The sequence below is a fragment of the Polypterus senegalus genome, chromosome 3 (assembly GCF_016835505.1).
Source record: "Polypterus senegalus isolate Bchr_013 chromosome 3, ASM1683550v1, whole genome shotgun sequence".
Classification (NCBI taxonomy): domain Eukaryota; kingdom Metazoa; phylum Chordata; class Cladistia; order Polypteriformes; family Polypteridae; genus Polypterus; species Polypterus senegalus.
The window spans coordinates 98870522-98890203 of NC_053156.1; the positions used below are offsets into that span (position 1 = coordinate 98870522).

Below are 19682 nucleotides of genomic sequence, written 5' to 3' on the forward strand. Positions count from 1 at the left end.
CATCCATCTCCTATTTAAAGATACCTTGCATTTTTATAGTACTTTGATTAATTAGCCAGTCTTTAAATACCTAATAAAATGCAATACTTTTATAGTGAAGTTTGTTGTTGTCCTTTTGTAGAGGATGGCTCAGTTTTTAACATGTTTGAGTCCTGTCCTAGTTACTTTCTGTCATGAGTTTGTATGTTCTCCCTTTCTTCCCACACCTCAAAGATGTATAAGCTAGTTTTAATTTGTCACTGAAAGTTGGGCCTATAGAGGGGTATGTGTGGGTATTAGTATGGGTGTGTGCTTTGATAGACTGGTATCCTGTTCAAGGCTATTGGTATGGCATGAACCCCAAAACCCTGCAATGAATAATCCATGTTCAGAAAGGCAGTCAGTTTAAGGATGGGTCGATGAATGGATGGAGATTAATATTTTTGTATTCCTGCAAATAAGCAAAAATATGTCAAAATAGCTATCATGTTGGAGTAACCGGAATAATGTACCTATACATGACCCACCTAGACACCGTGAAAATGCATGAACAATGACACAAGGGGACTGAATCTTGAGTCAGATCCACACCCCTACAGCTAAGAGACAGCAGTGCTATCCACTGTCCTCCTGTGCTATTGAAGACCAAAATGGCTTGACCTTATCAAAATTGTTTTGAATGAGATGTTTCTGATTTATATGTAAATGTAAAAGTGCAGCTATAGCCTGAGGAATATGGAATATTACATTTTACTTATGTTGGTTATTTTTATTGCTGTTTTCTATTTTATTTTACAGGTATTAACTTAAACCAACTGGAAAATTCTTCTGTTTACTATCATCTGCTCTACAAATCCGATTCAGATTTGGCTGGACCTTCTCCTAATGCAAGCCCTGTTGTGTCTCCCATTGAAGATTCAGAGGATGTCTTTTATGTCAAAAGCCAACCAATTCTGGAAGCAGTGAAACCTTTACAGAGAGAAAACAAAGATGCTTGTAGTCTTGAAATAAAAGTTGGAGAGGAAGACCTATCTGTGTTACCAAGTGAACTGAGGAGAGTAGACAATGCAATTTCTGCACCTGAGGATTTTGAGGATGACAGCACTCTGGAACCTCCAACTCTTGTACTTACAAGTGCTTTGATTGAAGATACAGTCTCCCCTGTGGTACCTTCAGAAGAGAAAACATCCCTATTTCTCACCACAGCGGGACTATTAGAGATGCAGGTATCTGATGAAGCTTATTATGAAAAAAATGGAGCTCTGAAAACAGACCTGAATTCTAATGAGACACATCTTTTGGTAAGAAATTCAGTGGGTTCAGCTTCAGATAGTTCAAAAAAGGAAATATCTAGTACTTTACAAGATGAAATGCAGATACTAAGGCCTTCATCTTCTGATACACACTCTAATTTAGAAATGCCTGTATCATTTACTGAAGAAAATAAATCTGTTTTATTGGTAAATCAAGAAGTAGAAGATAATGTCGATGAAGGAGAATTTTGTGCGCAAAATACAGATAACCAACCAGAGCAACATGGGGAGTTAATGTCTGAAGGGAAACTAAGGAATGACTCTAGTTCCCTGCAAATGCACATGCCAAGCTCCTCTGAACATTATCTAAGTGATACCTCTAGAAATTCCACTCCGGAGGTAATTGAAGAGCAAATGGCTTTAACAGGTCTTGAAGAGCCGACAGATCAAGAGGACTTAAAAAATAATGAGAAAGAAACTGGTTTCAGTGCTACAAGCATTGTAATAAATGTTTTAGAAGACTTTGATCATACTACCCAATCATCAACAAAGGCAGGAGGGACATGCGTGACAAAGAAGGGGATTTTAAAGCATTCTCCTAGTTCAAGTTCTAGTGAGTCAGACTCGCACCAGAGACAATATCTAATGGAAACAACATCTAAAAATTTTGAGGCTACATCCATCGAAGAACAGTTAATCAGTCCTAAATCTGAAGTAAAACAGGTACGATTTTCACCTGAATTAGAGGAGCACAATATATTCTCTCCTGCTTCTTCAGGTTTGTGCAACGAAGATGTAAAACAAAGCATATCCAAAGAATCTGGGATTTTGGAGCATAATGACAATGTTTCTACTCATCCTAAAGAAGAAATACACTCTCCAGTTAGAACTTTGCCTGATGACGGATTTACACGCAATTCTGATTCTAGAAGGACACTGCCAGATGCACCTCAAGGTAGGATTTTGGCCAGCCTCCCCATTTTTTTTTTAATTAGATTATGACATTGACTAATTCAAACCTATTGATGGTTTTAATACATCTTTTTTCCCTTGAGAGTATCAAGTTGGCATAATATTTTGCTGTGCTCTTGGGAGCCCAGCTTTGATTTTTCTGAATTGAGTTTGTACACACTCCTTGTATCTGTGTAGGTTTTCATCTTGTACTTTGGAGTACAGGTGATTGGCGGTGGTGATTGATACTACTGGACTGACATCATCCTTGCAAATGGCCTGCCTGTAAATTAATAACTGGTGTTGTAACAATGAATATTTTAAAAGCAATAAGGGAATTTGTTAAGGTATATAAAGAGTATTTGGATAGAGCACTATAAAGCATTATAGAGATCTATAGCATGCACATTCATAAGGAAGAAAGCATTTATTTCAAGTACGGGTATGTGGCTACAATGTATGTAGACAGACATCTAGCAAGGGATTGCTGCTTAGGGGTAAGTGAAAGTAGAAACAGATAAGTGAATAAGGACATAACCATTAGTGGTTAGTATTCAGTAAGAGTTTTTTTTTAGTAAGAAAGAAGTGTGTGAAAGGTTTTACAGTACTTGATAGAACAGTTCTTAGTGCTAAGGAAAATTAGCGCTACTAAGAGGGGAATAGCGCAAATATTAATAAGAAGGAACACAAACGGAGTTGGCAGAGATTGAAAGTACAGATAAGAAGGATGCAAAGTTAGGAAATGAGCAAAGTAAAGTTTAGTAACTTCATAGGAATACATGCAGCAGGCAGTCAAAGGGAAGAGCATTACAGGCGCTTAAGGGGCCATAATGTGTTAAATAATTGCAGAAGTTCTTTAATTTGATATTTAAATTATTTAGGTTTAAATTTAATAAGTGATTGATCAATTTAATAATCCAAATTTCAAAAATGAACCCAGTATACTGTAAGCCAAATTATGTTGAATATTGGACTTTTTGTACAGAGGCTTTGAGCAGTCAGACCTTCTTGAAGGCTTATCCAGCTCCTCAAGCTGAGAATAGCTGAACTGGAGAAGGAACTTGCTGGGATGTGCTGTAGTAGAGAATTAGCAGCCCTGGCCCAGTGTCCTTTATGTAGATGGTGTGTACTGCTAAGTTGGTGCAGGAGGAGATTCTAGACCCAACAGTTAAAAGATAGGAGGATCACAGTCACATGTAGGTGCATGGCAAATAGTGGAAACTGTCCAGGGATACCAGAGAACTGTAATTTTCAAACATTTCATCGGCCCTTGAAGAGCTGGATGGAGACTGAGGCATGAGGAGCCTCAGCTGGCCACCTGAAGACCAGTCTCAAGAAAAAGGTTGTGATAATGTGGAATTAAAGCGTTGGTTTGCTTCAGGGACTGAGAGCCTCACACAGTGCATTTCCTTGTGGGTGCACATGTGAGAGACCTCCCTGGAAGGGTTGATAGAGTCTTGGCTGGGGTAAGGGTGGATCCATTTGTAACTGGATTAGTGAACTGACAGCCTACCCTTTTGTATGTCACTTGTCATAACATGGACAAATATAAAATGTTAGGTGCCAGGCTGAGGAGCAGAACTGACACGGTAGTCTTCTCCAAAGTTCTGCTTGTGCCACTTGCCAGTCCAGGCAACATTGGGGAGATTAGAAGGCTTAACATGTGGCTGAAATCTAGAATAAAATCATAAGTTTATGGGACATTGGGACTGCTTTTGGAACAAACAGGACCTGTTCTGCTGTGATGGATTACGTTTGACCCGGAGGGGCACCAATGTGTTGGGGAGATGAGAGTAGATTAGTCAAGGATTGTTTAAATTAGGGAATGGGATGGCAGGAAGTTTAGGACAAATCAGGTTTAGAATTTTGTGAAGGAATGATTAATAGTGTAAAAACAAATGCCTGTATACCTATTAATGTAAACTCTAACCCAAAGTTTAAGCTCAAAAGTAAAATTCGTAACACATTAAAATAGCTTGCCTTAATACTAGCTATGGACTTGAATGTAACGGAGCATAATTATGATTATTATAGCAACAACAGAAATCTGGCTAAATAACAAAGATACGAATGAGTATAACAGATGGATACACATCTTTTAGGAAGAATAGAAAGAAAAGAAAAAGGGATGGGGTGTTGCCATTTATGTTAAACAGAATTTAAATCTTAGTGTGGATGTCTAGAAAGCATTCGGGAAAGAGGTCTTAGTTTAAGAGTGTGCAATAGACCCAAATGCAGACAGTAATTTCATTATGTATTTTTTTTAAAATAATATTAAAAAGGGAAGTTTACAGAGTTATATTATACTCATGAGGGACTTTAATTACTCATAATATTAAGTGGGCTAACTTTGCAAATAGAGGAGTATAAGAATGGGAGTTTTTTTAATGTAGTCAGTGACTTTTTTTTTCCTCCCCCAAATACAGCATGTTAATGCACCAGCTCGGGGAAGGGAAGCTGGTCTAGATTTATTTTGTAATAACCAGGATAGAACTCAAGGTGTCGAAGTGATTGAACCACTAGGGTCAAGTGACAATAATATAATACAATACAATTCTCATTGTTTTGGAAGGGCATGGATGTAAAGACAAACTGTTAAGTTTAACTTTGGTAGGACAAGTTTTGAACAGATGCAGCAATGCCTTAAAGGGATAAACTGTGACAAGTTTTTAAGTGTGGTGACAACCAAGGAGCAATGGAATAGGTTTAAAAATATATTTCATATGTATTGCAGGACGGGTACATCCCAAAATTTGAAATGAGTATGAAATTAAAAAAAAAAAAAATTACCTCACTGGTTTAAAAGAAAGTTGAAAAAAGAAGATCCAAAGTTTTGTAAGGTGTATAAGACTGATTACAACATCAATGTGAATCATATGGCATATGAAAGCTCAAGGTCAACCAGTAGAATGGATATTAAGGAAGCGAAAAAGGCAGTCGGAGAGGATTATTGCACATTAGGTGAAAAACGACCCAAAGAGATTAAGTATTTTAGTAGTAAGAAAAAAATCAAGGAGGAGATGAAGTGTGTCAGTAATAGTAAAGGGAAATAAAAATATACAGACAGTGAAATAGTGAATACTCTAAACTTTCATTTTTCTGAAGTCTTTACATGTGAGGAAGCAGATAACCTCTCAGGGGTGTCAGGAAATACTAAGGAGGTACTGACTGAAAAAGGTAGAGAGAGAAGTACTGCTTAGATTAAACAGGCTGAAATCAAACAAACCACCAGGACCAGATAATGCTTGTCTTCGAGTTCTTAAGGAGGTTAGTCAGTACATATAAATAACGCTTGATATATTTTTAGGAAGCCACTGTACACAATTGAAATTCCAAAGGACTGGAAAATGGCTAATATTTTGTTATATAAAAGAGGGCAGATCCAAGGAACTATAAGCCAGTAACCTTAATGTGCATCACAGGTAAAGTAATGGAAGGAATTATTAAGGACAAGACTGAGTAACACATGGCAACAGCAGGAGTTTTACTGAACAGTCCACATGGGTTCTTAAGAGAGAAGTTGCATTCTACTGACCTGCTTTAAACCTATAAATAAGCAACAAAAGAATACAGTGGTGCATATATTATTTATCTGGACTTTCAGAAGGCATTTGATAAAGTGCTGCATGAGAGGCTAAAAGAAATGGCAGTTCAGGGTGTAGAGTGTAGCTGGCTGCAGAGTTGGATTAAATAAATAGGAAGCAGAGGATTATGTTGCGAGGAACACTATCAGAATTGGGTGATTGTTAAAAGTGGTGTTCCTCAGGGGTTAGTGCTAGGGCTGCTGCAGTTTTCAAAATATACAAATGATTTAGGTAGGAATACAAGTTTTGCAGATGATACCAAACTAGATAATATGGAATCTGTTCATTCATTACAGTGGGACTTGGACTGCAAACAGGCTTGGGCAGATGAAATTTAATCCAAATAAATTCATTACTTGTAGGAAGTAAAAATGTTAGGTTTGAATACACAATAGGAGGTCTGAAACCTAAATGCACACTTTATGAGAAGACTTTAGGAGTCACAGCGGACTCCTCACTATCGGCTTCCAGACTGTGTTCAGAAGCCATCAAGTCAAGATCGGTAACAGGATTACAGATTATACAGCACGATATGTAAAGTACAAGTCAAAGAAGGTTATGCTCAAACTTTATAATGCACTGGTGTGGCTTCATCTGAAGTGTTATGAATTATGCACTTTTTTTTATTTGTATTAAAATATTTTTGAGAACAATATATTATGTGGCAATATGGGCTGCTTTGTTCTCTAGGACCTTCTGTGTGGATTCTTTGCAGTTATGTTTCCTGAATTTAATAATTATTCTTGGCGCTCTGACATAATTTATTTTACAATCAGATGCCCTCAGGTTGTTGTTCCCTGTTGCCATTAAAGTTATGTAGCATGACACCATGCTGTGCATCATCTGCGTGACTCTTTATATCCCAGTCACAGATTCTGAACAAATCTTTGTGGCAGATTTAAACTCAATCAAACTCTTATTCTCTTTCTTCTTTCTGGTTTTCAATTCTACTTTATCTCTCTCTGACTCCGATTTCTGGTTTACAGTTAGGCTTTAATGTTTAGGGTTTGGCCTTTATGGTTTCAACTCATTTCTGGTATGACAAATATTTCATCTCCTGTTTCTCTTCTTATGTTCAAGCAGACTATGGAGTACTGTGTACAGTTGTGGTCTCCAGGCTGCAAAAAAAACAAAAAAAAAACCAAAGCAACCTTAGAAAATTTCCAGAGAAGAGCAACTATGCTGATTTAAGGACTGTAGGAAACGAGTTAAGCAGAAATATTAATACAGCTGAGCCTCTGCAGTTTAGGCAAAAGCAGATTAAGAGATGACATATTAAAGCGTTGGAAATTATTGAAAGGAGTTAGTGTAATTGATAGAGACTGTTAAATTGAAATAAGTTCAACAATAACCCTGTTATGGGACACAGTGCAAACTTTATGCTTAACTAACATAAGTACGTTTTTATTCACACAGGAAATTGGGCACATGGAATAATTTACCTAGTAATTTACAAAGTATTATGGTGGACAGCAGGAGTTTAGGGACTAAACTAGACTTGATATTTTGGAAGAATGAAGTGGATGGGACTGGCGAGCTTTGTTGAGCTGAATGGCTTGTTCTCACTTACATTTTTCTAATTGTTGAATGTACTGTCACAATGAAATGTGCATGTTAAGCCAATTGGTAAACTTTAATTCGTTCGATATGAACAAGTGGTTTTTCGTTTTATGAGGTAAGCTGGTGTTCCATCCAGGTGTATCTTTGCCTTGTGCATATTTTTCTGTGGCAGACTCTGGCTTTCAGTGACCCATAATGAGAGATGCATGTAGAGAATTATTATTTACTTATTTGGCTGACACTTTTATCCAAGGTGACTTAATAATATTTAAGATGCAATTAGTTACTTTTTTTTTGTTTTTCGATTGAAGCACAGGCATATTTCAATGATATTATTAATGCACTAATATTTTCAGGAAGTGTTAATGCTATCAGTTTGAAGTTGTTCTTTTTTTATTGTGTTTGTTCTGTATTTTTGTATTTTTTGTGTACATCATGTAATTTTATACAATTTGTAATTAATATTCTATGCATAAACGTGTTACAGCGCTCTGAACTTTACTCTGTGAAGAGCACCATGGAAAAATGAATTGAACTGAAATAAAATTTGAACAATCTATTTTAAAACATGACAACCAGATGGAATGCAAGACGTCCAATTCAATTTATGGGCTCACATAAACATAGAATGGAAGCACCCAACTAAATACTATGCACAAATACCCACTGTTTCAAGTTATGGGGATGAAAACTGCAGTCTATTTCTAGTCTGATTCCTTGGCCACAAATGAAGTGATTTGGGTTTATTTTTACTTTGAGAGGCTCATTATAAAATTAATTCTTTATTTGTAATAAAAGTTTGGGCCAGATTAGTTGTCTTGTAATGTTAGATTGACGCACTACATCTATTTAACCTTAATTTCAGAAGGATCACTTTGTCTTTTTCTGAAAAACGAATGCACTGTAAGTGGCATTTTGTTAGGGTGAATAGATGTTTGTTGCACCAGCATGAATAAAGCTCACCTTCTCTGATGGCAAAATCTGGTAACAATTTAGTTAAGTGAGGAATTTGCTTTCAAGTAGAATTTAGTCGATTAATTAAATATTTGCTACAAAGAAAATATTGGAGCGGTTTGTTCATTCACAGACACAGCTGCTCCCTCCTTAGTTAGTGCTTTCTGAGATACTGATATTTTTCCCCCAGCAGTGTCCATGTTTGTTTTACGAAATCAACACAGAGTACTAATGAGGTTGCACAGTTTGCTTCAGTTTTGTATTAGATGGTAACTGATCAAGGAGTGGTCCAAGAGGTTATTTCAATGATTTACAGAGACCCAATTTAGGCAGACAAAAAAAATCCTGTTTTTAGCAGCTTTCAGTAGAAAAAGCATCACGGTTCAGTTTCGTCCCAAGTATGTTATCAAAACTTTAATGCTTGTTTCTCAGTTTAACATACAAAGTAAAAAGTATATTTGCTGTGTATCTTATTGTGATAAATTATTATAAACTAATAAAAGGGGGCAGCTGAAAGTCTACATTTACACGTAATATCTTGGTTTCCTTTATAGTCCTCTGTGATATGAAGGTTCTTCCTTATTCAGAGGAACTACCACTGTCTAAAAATGTGGCTGCTTTTTTTCCTGTTTTAACAGACTAGTTTTGGAGGTGCATCAAAAACAGCTAGAAATAATTATACTTAATACATTTCATTTATGCTTCCCTTCAAAGGTTACAGTTCCATCTAAACAATTTGCATTTTACTGAATTTGCACAAGTTTTATGCATATCCTTTTTGTCACTAAGGTGACAAGCTGTAATAAAATAAGTAAAAAAAATAGGACGAATGTTTGAGTAGCACAGAACAGTAATGCCAGTGTTGTGATGTAAGATTTTGCATATAACTTGATAAATGTTTTGTATGTCTTTATTTGTAATTTGGGCGAAGCAATGTAATTTAGTGTTACTTTGGTGAGAGGCATTCGTGTTTGCCCCCCCGTACGACTATTCTTTGTAATTTTACGACAGGATTTGGGGGATGTGTCTTAAACCAGTATGATTAATATTTCTTTGCTAAAGTCTTTCTCTCATCCCCCACACAAAGCCAGGTTAGCTTAACATATGGTCTTGGGGGGTTGCAGGTATTAAGATGTACTATTTCCTCCATTGGTCTGAGATATGGCTGTCTGGATTGGCTGTAGGGGTTGGACAGAAAACCTATAAATTTGCTTGCTCAACCACATTCTCTCTTACTAACATCTGAAAGAAGCATCTCTCTAACCAGCATATGATGAAGAAGCATCTCTCTTGCTAACCTGTAATGATGCAGAAGTATCTTTCTCTGGCTAACAACTGAAGAAGACCATCACACCATGAACTGAAGACAACACAATGAAGAGCACAGCTTCGGCCATTTTGAACAGACATGTGGCTAAAAGCTGAGTGCCAATGATGCCTTAACTAGAGACATTAAGTAACTACAAGTCTGTCTGCCACCTGAGTTACACATTACCATTTTATCAGGTTGTATGGTTGCCAATATTCAAATGTACTTTGCATTTTGTTATTATTTATGAATATTATCAGTTATACATTATTTTATGTGTAACTTCACTCCTGCTTGTCATTTTTTACTACATCTAATTGCCTGAGGTTATAGATATAGAAAGGAAGGTGGGCATAAGTTTTATATACAATAATACCTTCTAAACAGTGGTAAGTCTGTGAGATTAGGCATTTTAACAAAGGCTACATATTAATAATACAATAGGGGAAAGTAGAGCAATATACAGTATATTACTCTTCCAAGATAAAACGGCCAGCAAATACAAAGCACAACCTTAATTTCTTAAAGGTTTTCAACTGATGGAAATTATGGAAAGTTCTTGAAAAGGCAATTTGAATATTGTAACAATGGTGGTTGCTGTCTCTTTCAGGTCATATAACAAGTAGTCTTTGGTAAATAATTTAAAGAATAGACTAGGAGAACTTCTATTAATACATATCTACTACAGTATTATGTACTGAAATCAGCAGAACTTATCTGTTGTTTTTCACTTGTACAGAATAAATTTTGAGAAACCTATTGAGTTAACATTTTTGCTAAACATATGTATACTTTTTGTATATATTTGATTTTAGAAGGCTGTGTTTAGTAGTGTAATTTGTTCACAGAAAAGGGATGTTTGTGTGTCAGCAGATGTTTTGGGATGATATAATCTCTAAAGGTCATTGAATTTGTATAAAAGTAGATTAAAAAATCACATGAAATTGCAAAAAAGTGTTTTCGAACCAATGAAATAAACTTAAACTGTCAGTTATCGCGGAAAAACCTCAATACATACTGATACTGATAATGAGTTGAATCATTATTCATGACATTCTCTTGAGGTTTGGTAACCTTTTTCTATTGAATGTTATAAATGATCTGGGATGTAGTGTAAGGAGCCTTTGCTCTTACAGTGCTTAAATTGATAGATGGCATTTTATTCATTTTTTTTAGTTCTTTGCTAATTTTAAGACACTACACATTTTCTACTGAATTTAAAGACCTGTTCAGCAATAATCACAGTTTAAGATTTCCATTGGGTAGATGTGCAGTATTTTTGGGGAGGCAACTTTCATTTTTAAATCCAATGTAAACCTTGTATTACTATTATTATTATTTTTATACCTTATCAAATCTCCCAATCCAGATGGTTTCTTCGTGTGCTGGGTGTGGCAACGTGCTATTAGCACATGCTCCCAGTTCTCAAATCTTTCTGTGATAAGGCAGATGAGTTTTTTACATTCCTACATGTTTTCTTAAATTTTATAGACCTGCATTTATTATTACAATGCACATTTGTAATCTTTATAGTTTGTGAATGGGTTATGCCAGGTTTTTATTACAATCTATTGACATAGGAATATTATGTTTTTAGCAAATCTGTATCCAAATAATCTAATTATGCATTAACTATTTTTACATCTTTTTGGCTTTTTTTCTCTGATATCTGAAGATATTACTATGTAAAATGTAAGAAAACAAAACCATCCAGACTCTTGTTAAACTCTGGGTTTTCATGTCTTTGGCTAGACTATATTAATTATTTTCATGCCATATTTAGTGCCCTCAAGCAAATTATCATATAGTAACTCTCTATAATTCTTACCAATGTGACAGCCATTTATTCATCCATATGTCATAGCAAGGCTCTCTTGTGTCTGAATATTCTACTTGATCCCATATTTAAAGGCACCACCCATTCCTGAGGTTACATGGATGAAATAAATGAAAATTCAAATTCTATGATTGGGCTGTGTAATGTCATAAAAGATCACAAAACATGTTTATCCAAAAATTTAGAAGCAGTAACAAATTAATGATAACGTGGGTGGGATAAAGAAGGAGCTACAAGTTGTAAAAGACTAAAAACTGCAGTGCTAACTATAAGGCATATGAAATCATGAGAGAAACGGTTAAAAAGAATGCTAGGAAGGCAAAAAGGCTAATAGAGAGAAATACTGCAGAAATGAAAGATAATCCAAAAAGACTTCTCTAATATTTTAGTAATAAACGAATGGTCAAGGAGGAGGTGAAGAGTATTGGGGACAGTAAAGATCAGCTGGAATAGACAGTGAAATAGCAAAGGCTCTGAACGTACATTTTTCTGAATTCTGAGGTGTGGCAAAGTCCCTCCCAAAAAGTGACAAGGACAACTAAGGAGGTACTTAATGATTTGAAAAAGTGCACAAGTACTGCTTAGATTAAATAAGCTGAAACCTGACAAAATAATAATTATCCTCAAGTACTTAAAGTTAGTTCACATATAAATCTTTTTCAATGATCTTTGCAATTTGGGAAATTCGTAACAAGTGGAACATCAGCAATTTTCAAAACGTTTTTACGACGTTTAGTTTACTACTAAAATATTAGAGGAGTCTTTTTGGATTATTTTTCTTTTCTGCAATATTTCTCTCTATTAACATTTTAGCCTTCCTAGCATTCTTTTTAACTGTTTCTCTCATGATTTCATATGCCTTATGGTTAGCACTGTAGTTTTTTGTCTTTTACAGCTTGTAGGTCCTTCATTATCCCACCCAAAGTTATCTTTAATTTTGTTTCTGCTTCTAAACTTGTTTTGCATTAAATTTGAAAAAACATTTAAACATGCCCCACATCTGCTTAGTTGTCTTTGCACTTAAAATCTTATCCCAATTTATCTTATCTGGATTTATGCTCAGAATTTGCCCTACTAAAATGTAACCAGTGTTTTAGTTTTTGAATATGCCAAAATATGAGGAAATGTATTATATTATGATTATTAGATTCTAATGGTTCAATGACATCTATCGCCTAAATTCTATCCTGATTATTGAGGTATAATGTGCCTAATAATTAATAATTTTTTGCATTTACATAGCGCTTTTCACACTAATCAAAGCACTCAGCAATTGCAGGTTAAGGTCCTTGCTTAAGGGCCCAACAGAGCAGAGTCTCTTTTGGCATTTACAGGATTCGAACTGGCAACCTTCCGATTGCCAGTGCAGATCCCTAGCCTCAGAGGCACCACTCCGCCTAGGCAGGCTTCCTTCTATGTTGGGACTATAAGATACTGTTTTGCAAATACAGTACATCCAAACTCCTGTTCTTCTGCTGTGCTGTTTGTAAGGTTAGCCCAGTTAATATTTGGGTAATTAAAGCCCACCGTGACTATAATTTTCCCATTTAAAATGTACATTTTTAATATTCAAAAGATGTGTATTGTTTATCTGCATTATGAGGTCTATAACACACTACTAAAATAAGGCCTCTATCTCTAAAAATTTTAAGTCAAGTCCAAATATCCTCACTATGCTGTGGTTCACCATCTAATCAAAGATTTGCATTGATTTTCTTTAACATAAATTGCAACTCCCCCACCTTATCAGTCCTGCCTGTCTTTCTTAAATAATATGTACCAGTCTATGTTACACTCATTTCCATCTTTGTTATTCAAGCAGGTTTTTGTTATTCCTATTATAACATAAATGAGTTGAATTTATATATAACTGCATATAATTATTTTATTCTCAATACTTCAAGCATTAAGGTATGCTGTTTTTAATGTATTACTTTACTTTGGCCTTTTTAGCAATTATGCCTTCATTTTACTTGCTCTTTTATGTGTCCACCTACATTTATCATAAGAAATGTTTTCTGTTATCTCCCTTGGGGGAAAAAAATTATAAAGATATTGATTTTACAAATGTGTCTATGTATTCATTAGAATGGGTTTTAGTCATGATCTGTTATACTTGGGAAAAATTACTGTGTGTTCTGTGTTTAAGGTCTAATATCTGAAGTCTTTTTTTTTTTTATAGTTTAGAATTCAAAATTTGCTGTGTTATGTGATAAGTACTTTAGTTGCCTGACCATTATGAATTGCAGCTAAATTACAGTAAGGTGAACTAACCCTGCTGTGTGATGACAGATGTACTTGCCCACAGACTTCTTGTGTACATAAATCAAAAGCACATGGAGAAATAAGTTGTTTGTTCAGAGAAACCTGACCCTGTGGAGAAGATTTGAATCTGTTTCTAATTCCCTTATTTTAGCAAGTTTTATAGAGAGAATCATGGTCGATATGTAGCTGTTAAAGTGATCATACAAGTTATCACTTTAAAAAATAATAATACATTTTTTTATTTGAAGATGCTTTTCAGGTGCATATTATTGGAGAGACAGAACATAACAATATCAGGATAATGTAAAATACAAGCACCAAAACATGACATTAGTCAAGAAAAATACCAAACACAAGTGCAGAGACCAACTGTGGCAGCTTTATCAGCAACATTACAGCAAACTTTATTTATTGACGACAACAACATTTATTTCTATAGCACATTTTCATACAAACAATGTAGCTCAAAGTTCTTTACATGATTGAAATGATTGAAGTGATTACATGATTTGAAAGACAAAATAAATAATTAAATTAGGGAATACTAATTAACATAGAATAAAAGTAAGGTCTGATGGCCAGGGAGGACAGAAAGAAATAAAAAAAACTCCACACGGCTGGAGAAAAAAAAAAAAAAATTAAAATCTGCAGGGGTTCCAGGCCACGAGACCACCCAGCCCCCTCTAGGCATTCTAACTAACATAAATGACCTCAATCATTCCTCATGGTATTCAGGGTTCACATGGAAGAATTTGATGAATTTGACAGACCTCCTGTGTACAGAGCACAGTAGTACTTTACTTGCAATGTGAACATCACACAATACTTCATGGTATCTTCTTAATAATTATTTGCTTTCCAAATATGTTAATTGAGTTCATATTTCTTAAAGGTTATTTCAGGCAAGCTAACTTTTAATCTCATGTTGTGGATCTGGTTCATAAGTGGTTTTATTTGCATATTAGTTTCTTCTTTGTAATCTATTCTAGCTTAGTCTCTTCTCAGATGAAGAATTTTACATCTTTGGTTTGAACTACATATGACTGGATCTGGGTCCAGAGTGATTTCTTGGCTTGTGCCCAGTGCTGCCAGCTGTTGACTCTGGGCCTGTTTATACCTGAATTGGATTAAGAGGGCCAGGTGACGTTATCTTTAACTTTTTTGCAAAAACTACTATGTTATATTCCAGAACAATCTGGTTACATATGGGCAAAATTCATTCAGATTTCTACAGAACATGACCATGGCAAATGTGTCGTCTTCGTGGGTCTTCTTGGTAACAAATAATCACAACTATTTCCATAATTTTCCTACAGTAAAGTAGGTTGAAGTGGTATGTAATTAGGAAAGACAATAAATGTCTGGGCAAAAGTGTGATAGGAATGGAAGAGAAAGTGAGTGAGGTCAAAGTAGAGGTGAATGGATAAAGTAAAAAGATCTGAAGGAAAGTGGCTTGACTGGGGATGAGGTGCAGGTCCAAGCTATATTGGTTGATCGAGCACATTGATCCCACATAGAAGTGGTAAAAGATGAAGGATGAAGAATCTGTCAATTATCCAAAGGCCCATGAGCCAAATTTCTTTCCTATAATTTTCAATTCATGTACAATTGGTCACTTTTCATCTCTGTGTAATTGGACTATGTCATTTAAATGCTTGAAAAGATGTAAATGGTTAGTATGAAGTATGGTATTTAGCTTCATAAAGTTGAGGACTGAGACAAAAAGTGGTTGATAAGACAGACATTTAGTTTCTGCCCACATTTGTGAACTGTACTGACATTTGCAACATGATGTACTGTAGATGAAAGTAACCATGAGCATAAAGGGTTAAGACCAAAAAACAAAAAATATTTTTTTAAAAAGAACTGGCAACGAGTGTATTTTCAAGAACAGGGAAATATGCATTTTAAAATTTATTGGTGACAGAAGGCTGTTTAAGTATGTTTTATTCAAACAAAGGCACATAAACAGTATTGGGAAAAAATTTGTATCATTGCTTAGAAGCAGATATCTAATCACATCATAAATTACATCTCATGGAAGCAGCAATGGAAGATAAATAAAATCAATTGGGAAATAAATTTCAACTCATTAAAGAAACAAAGTGTACTTATTCTGATTCATTACAGATTCAAGAAAACATGAATATAATGTACATGTATAAAAGAAGTGATATATAGAGCAAGTACATTAATAAATGGTATAGGACCAGAAAAACATTAAAATGTTTTAGAAGTAAAACAAAAAATGCATTAGACACAAAAGGAAAAACTGGAGTACAGGAGATTTTATTTAAAAAAAAATGAATAAAGCATTTTTTTGTTTTGTATTATATTCCATCTGTTAACAGTCTTTTTAAAGATGTTTCTAAATAAGTATTTCCAATTATACATTAATGGTAAAAATAGTAAGAATCTTAAAGGGTATTAATGTCATTTCCATTGTTTTATATCTTTTCGCAAAGGATTACAATATTTAATAACACACACACACACTGCTAATACCTGCATATAATGAATATATTGTATAAACCTAAGTGTTAAAACTTTTGTATTGAGGTGGTGATAAGCAGAATCTGAAATGAAATTGGCAAAAGGTCTTGAATTTAGGAAGAAGAGAGACCCAAAAATCTTGAAAACCTGGGACCTCATGTATCAATGGTACGTATGAACAAACATGTTGTGTATGCCTGTTTCCACGCTCACATCATGATGTATAAAAACTAAACTTGGCGTAAATCCATGCACATTTTCATGGCAGCCTCCCCTCTTGCGTATGCACTTTTCTGTTTGGTTTTGCAAACTGGCATTACCCAGCGTTATAGCAGTACTGCTGTTTCTGTGTGGTCTCTTTTTTTTCAGATTCATATCAGTGACACAGGATTTATTAAATACACCAAAATGAATTGCATATCGTTTACAAATTTAATTCACTTGATTATCATTTTATAAAAATATAATGGTGCACGGAATGAACAAACTATTCCAAATACTATAGCTGCTTTAGCGATGTTGCTCTCAGTGAGTATTTTAACCCATTGTGTGTGTGGTTTCATAGCTGCACAGCAGCTGATCAGAAAGCTCTATGGTAAGTTGTGTCGAGAGCGCAGAGGATTATCAGGATAGGGCTTCTAGCTCTGGAGGACATTTTTAACACACGCTGCCTAAGGAAAGCCACCAGCATCTGCATGGATTCCACTCAGCCATGCCACAGTCTATTTGAACTTCTCCAAGCTGACAAATGCTTCATTGTCTGTCATGCATGGACCTCGAGACTCAGAAACTGCGTCATCTCAAGAGCTATAAACACTCTCAATCAATCCATCAAGTGCTCCCGGGTGGAACTGCTTGTGTTTATAATTATAATAACCTCACTCTAAACTTGAAATATAACTGTAACATTGCACAACCTGAGCCACTTTATGAACCATTTGCATAATCTGTACTATATAAAAAGGTATATTCAGTCTTATTTTACCATTTTATTTTTTTTTATTAACTTATTTTTCATTTTATAGGAAAATAAGTTAATAGAGGATTTGCTTATTGAATCTCATTGTACCATACAATGACAATAAAAGAATTCAGTTCAATTCAATAGAAGAGGGTGTGTATTTACAGATGATTATGACTGGCTATCCTTTTGGAACTGTTTGCTTCTAGAATACTAGGATGTGTGTTTGATATTTGTATGATGAAATCTTTATGTATGTTACATTTTACAGATAAATCGTTAACTTCATTTAAATAATGTATACTGTTAATAACTTAACATGTGAGGACACAGTAGCGCAGCGGTAGTGATGAGCTGACGCCCCAACCAGGGTTTGTTCCTGCCACATGCTTGATGCTTGCTGGGACTGTTGTGACCCTTGATAGAATAATTAAACATGCATAATGAAGATTTTTCAGTGTTTCATGAAAGTTTTCAAGAATCGACATTCTACGCTTACAGCTGGTTTTACATTTATTACAGAGCTCATTATGTGCCAATTAATTACGTGGAGACAGAAAATGGAAGGACAGGAATTGAGGGTTGGTGTGTTTTTACAGAGACAGTACTGCTGCATTCAGGGATGCGTGTGTCCCATTAAGCATCTTCCGGGAGGGCAGGAACTATCCCTGGATGCTTTACCATGCCTGATCTGCCTTGAAAGCTTTCATATTGTAATCTGTCCAATTAGCCAATAAAATGTGTGATTTTTGCTTGACTTCTCATTGCATCCTTAATGGCTTACCAGGTACAACACCCTACTGCTGTACTTCCTGTTTAAATGCGGTCAGTTTGTCTCCTTTCAGTTTCCAGGTTCTGATGTCTGGCTTCTGTTGTGTTCTCTTGTCTTCCTTTTTACATCATAGGTTGAAATCCCTTAAAAGAACACAATGTTTTATAATGGCTGCCTCCCTGGGAATAATTTTACTGTCCCCAATATGCTTCCAGTCAGCTTGCCTTAGTGGAAGGTTGTCAATTGGACTTGTATCTGGGCATGTGTGGAACATACTCCTGTGCTCCACACACTTTTTGAAGCAAGTGTTGGAGACAACCTTGTCCAATCTTTGTCCCATTTCCAAAAAAGTACTTCATTTCTATAACTATAACCATACTCACCATGCACACCTTCGTACCCATCAGCATTAGTTCCAACATGATCATTCATATCTGCACCAATTATTACTCTTTCTGTAGGTGGTACAGCTAGAAGATTATAAATCAATAAGCCTTGTACAGGGAGTGCAGAATTATTAGGCAAGTGAGTATTTTGAGCATATCATCATTTTTAATGCGTATATTCCAACTCCAAGCTGTATTAACTTGAATGCTTATTGGATTTAAGCACGTCAGGTGATGTGTATTTGTGTAATGAGGGAGGGTGTGGCCTAAGGAGATCAACAACCTATATCAAGGTGTGCAGAATTATTAGGCAGCTAGTTTTCCTCAGGCAAAATGGGCCAAAAAAGAGATTTAACTGACTCTGAAAAGTCAAAAATTGTAAAAAGTCTTTCAGAGGGATGCAGCACTTTTGGAATTGCTAAGATATTGGTATGTTATCACAGAACCATCAAACATTTTGTTGCAAATAGTCAACAGGGTCGCAAGAAACGTGTTGAGAACAAAAGATGCAAATTAGCTGCCAAAGATTTGAGAAGAATCAAACGTGAAGCTACCAGGAACCCATTATCCTCCAGTACTTTCATATTCCAGAGCTGCAACCTACCTGGAGTGCCCAGAAGTACAATGTGTTCAGTGCTCAAAGACATGGCCAAGGTAAGGAGGGCTGAAACCCAACCACCACTGAACAAGAAACATAAGTTGAAACGTCAAAACTGGGCGAAGAAATATCTGAAGACAGATTTTTTTCAAAGGTTTTATGGACCGATGAGATGAGAGTGACTCTTGATGGACCAGATGGATGGACCTGTGGATCAGTAATGGAACGTGGAGGTGGGGTACTGGTATGAGCTGGTATTTTTAAAGATGAGCTAGTTGGACCTTTTTGCATTGAAGATGAACTCAAAATCAACTCCCAAACCTACTGCCAGTTTTTCGAAGACACTTTCTTCAAACAGTGATACAGGAAAAAGACCATGATTTTATGCAGGCCAATGCTCCATCACTTGCATCGAAGTTCTCCACTGCGTGGCCAGCCAGTAAAGGCCTTAAAGATGAAGGAATAATGACATGGCCCCCCTTCCTCATCTGACCTAAACCCTATTGAGAACTTGTGGGCACTTCTTAAACGCTAGATTTACGGGGGAGAAAAACAATACACCTCTCTGAAGAGTGTCTGGGAGGCTGTAGTCACTGCTCCACAAAAAGCTGATCGTCAACAGATCAAGAAACTGACAGACTCCATGAATGGAAAGGCTTATGACTGTTATTGGAAAGAAGGGTGGCTATATTGGTCATTGATTGATTTGATTTATTTTTTTTGAAATGTCAGAAATGTTTATTTCTAAATTCTGAGGTGTGTGTTTATTATTCTCACTAT

At 35.6% G+C, this 19682-nt stretch overlaps 1 protein-coding gene across 5 annotated transcripts in view; it reads left to right on the top strand.

Annotated features, from left to right (window-relative positions):
* Positions 1 to 19682, top strand: part of LOC120525402 (synaptotagmin-like protein 2) — a 541287-nt gene that overhangs the window by 354355 nt on the left and 167250 nt on the right. For all 5 annotated transcript variants that reach the window (XM_039747656.1, XM_039747659.1, XM_039747657.1 and 2 more), the window contains one exon: positions 778 to 2187. In XM_039747656.1, coding sequence (XP_039603590.1) covers positions 778 to 2187 — 1410 coding nt within the window. The remainder of the gene's footprint in view (positions 1 to 777; positions 2188 to 19682) is intronic.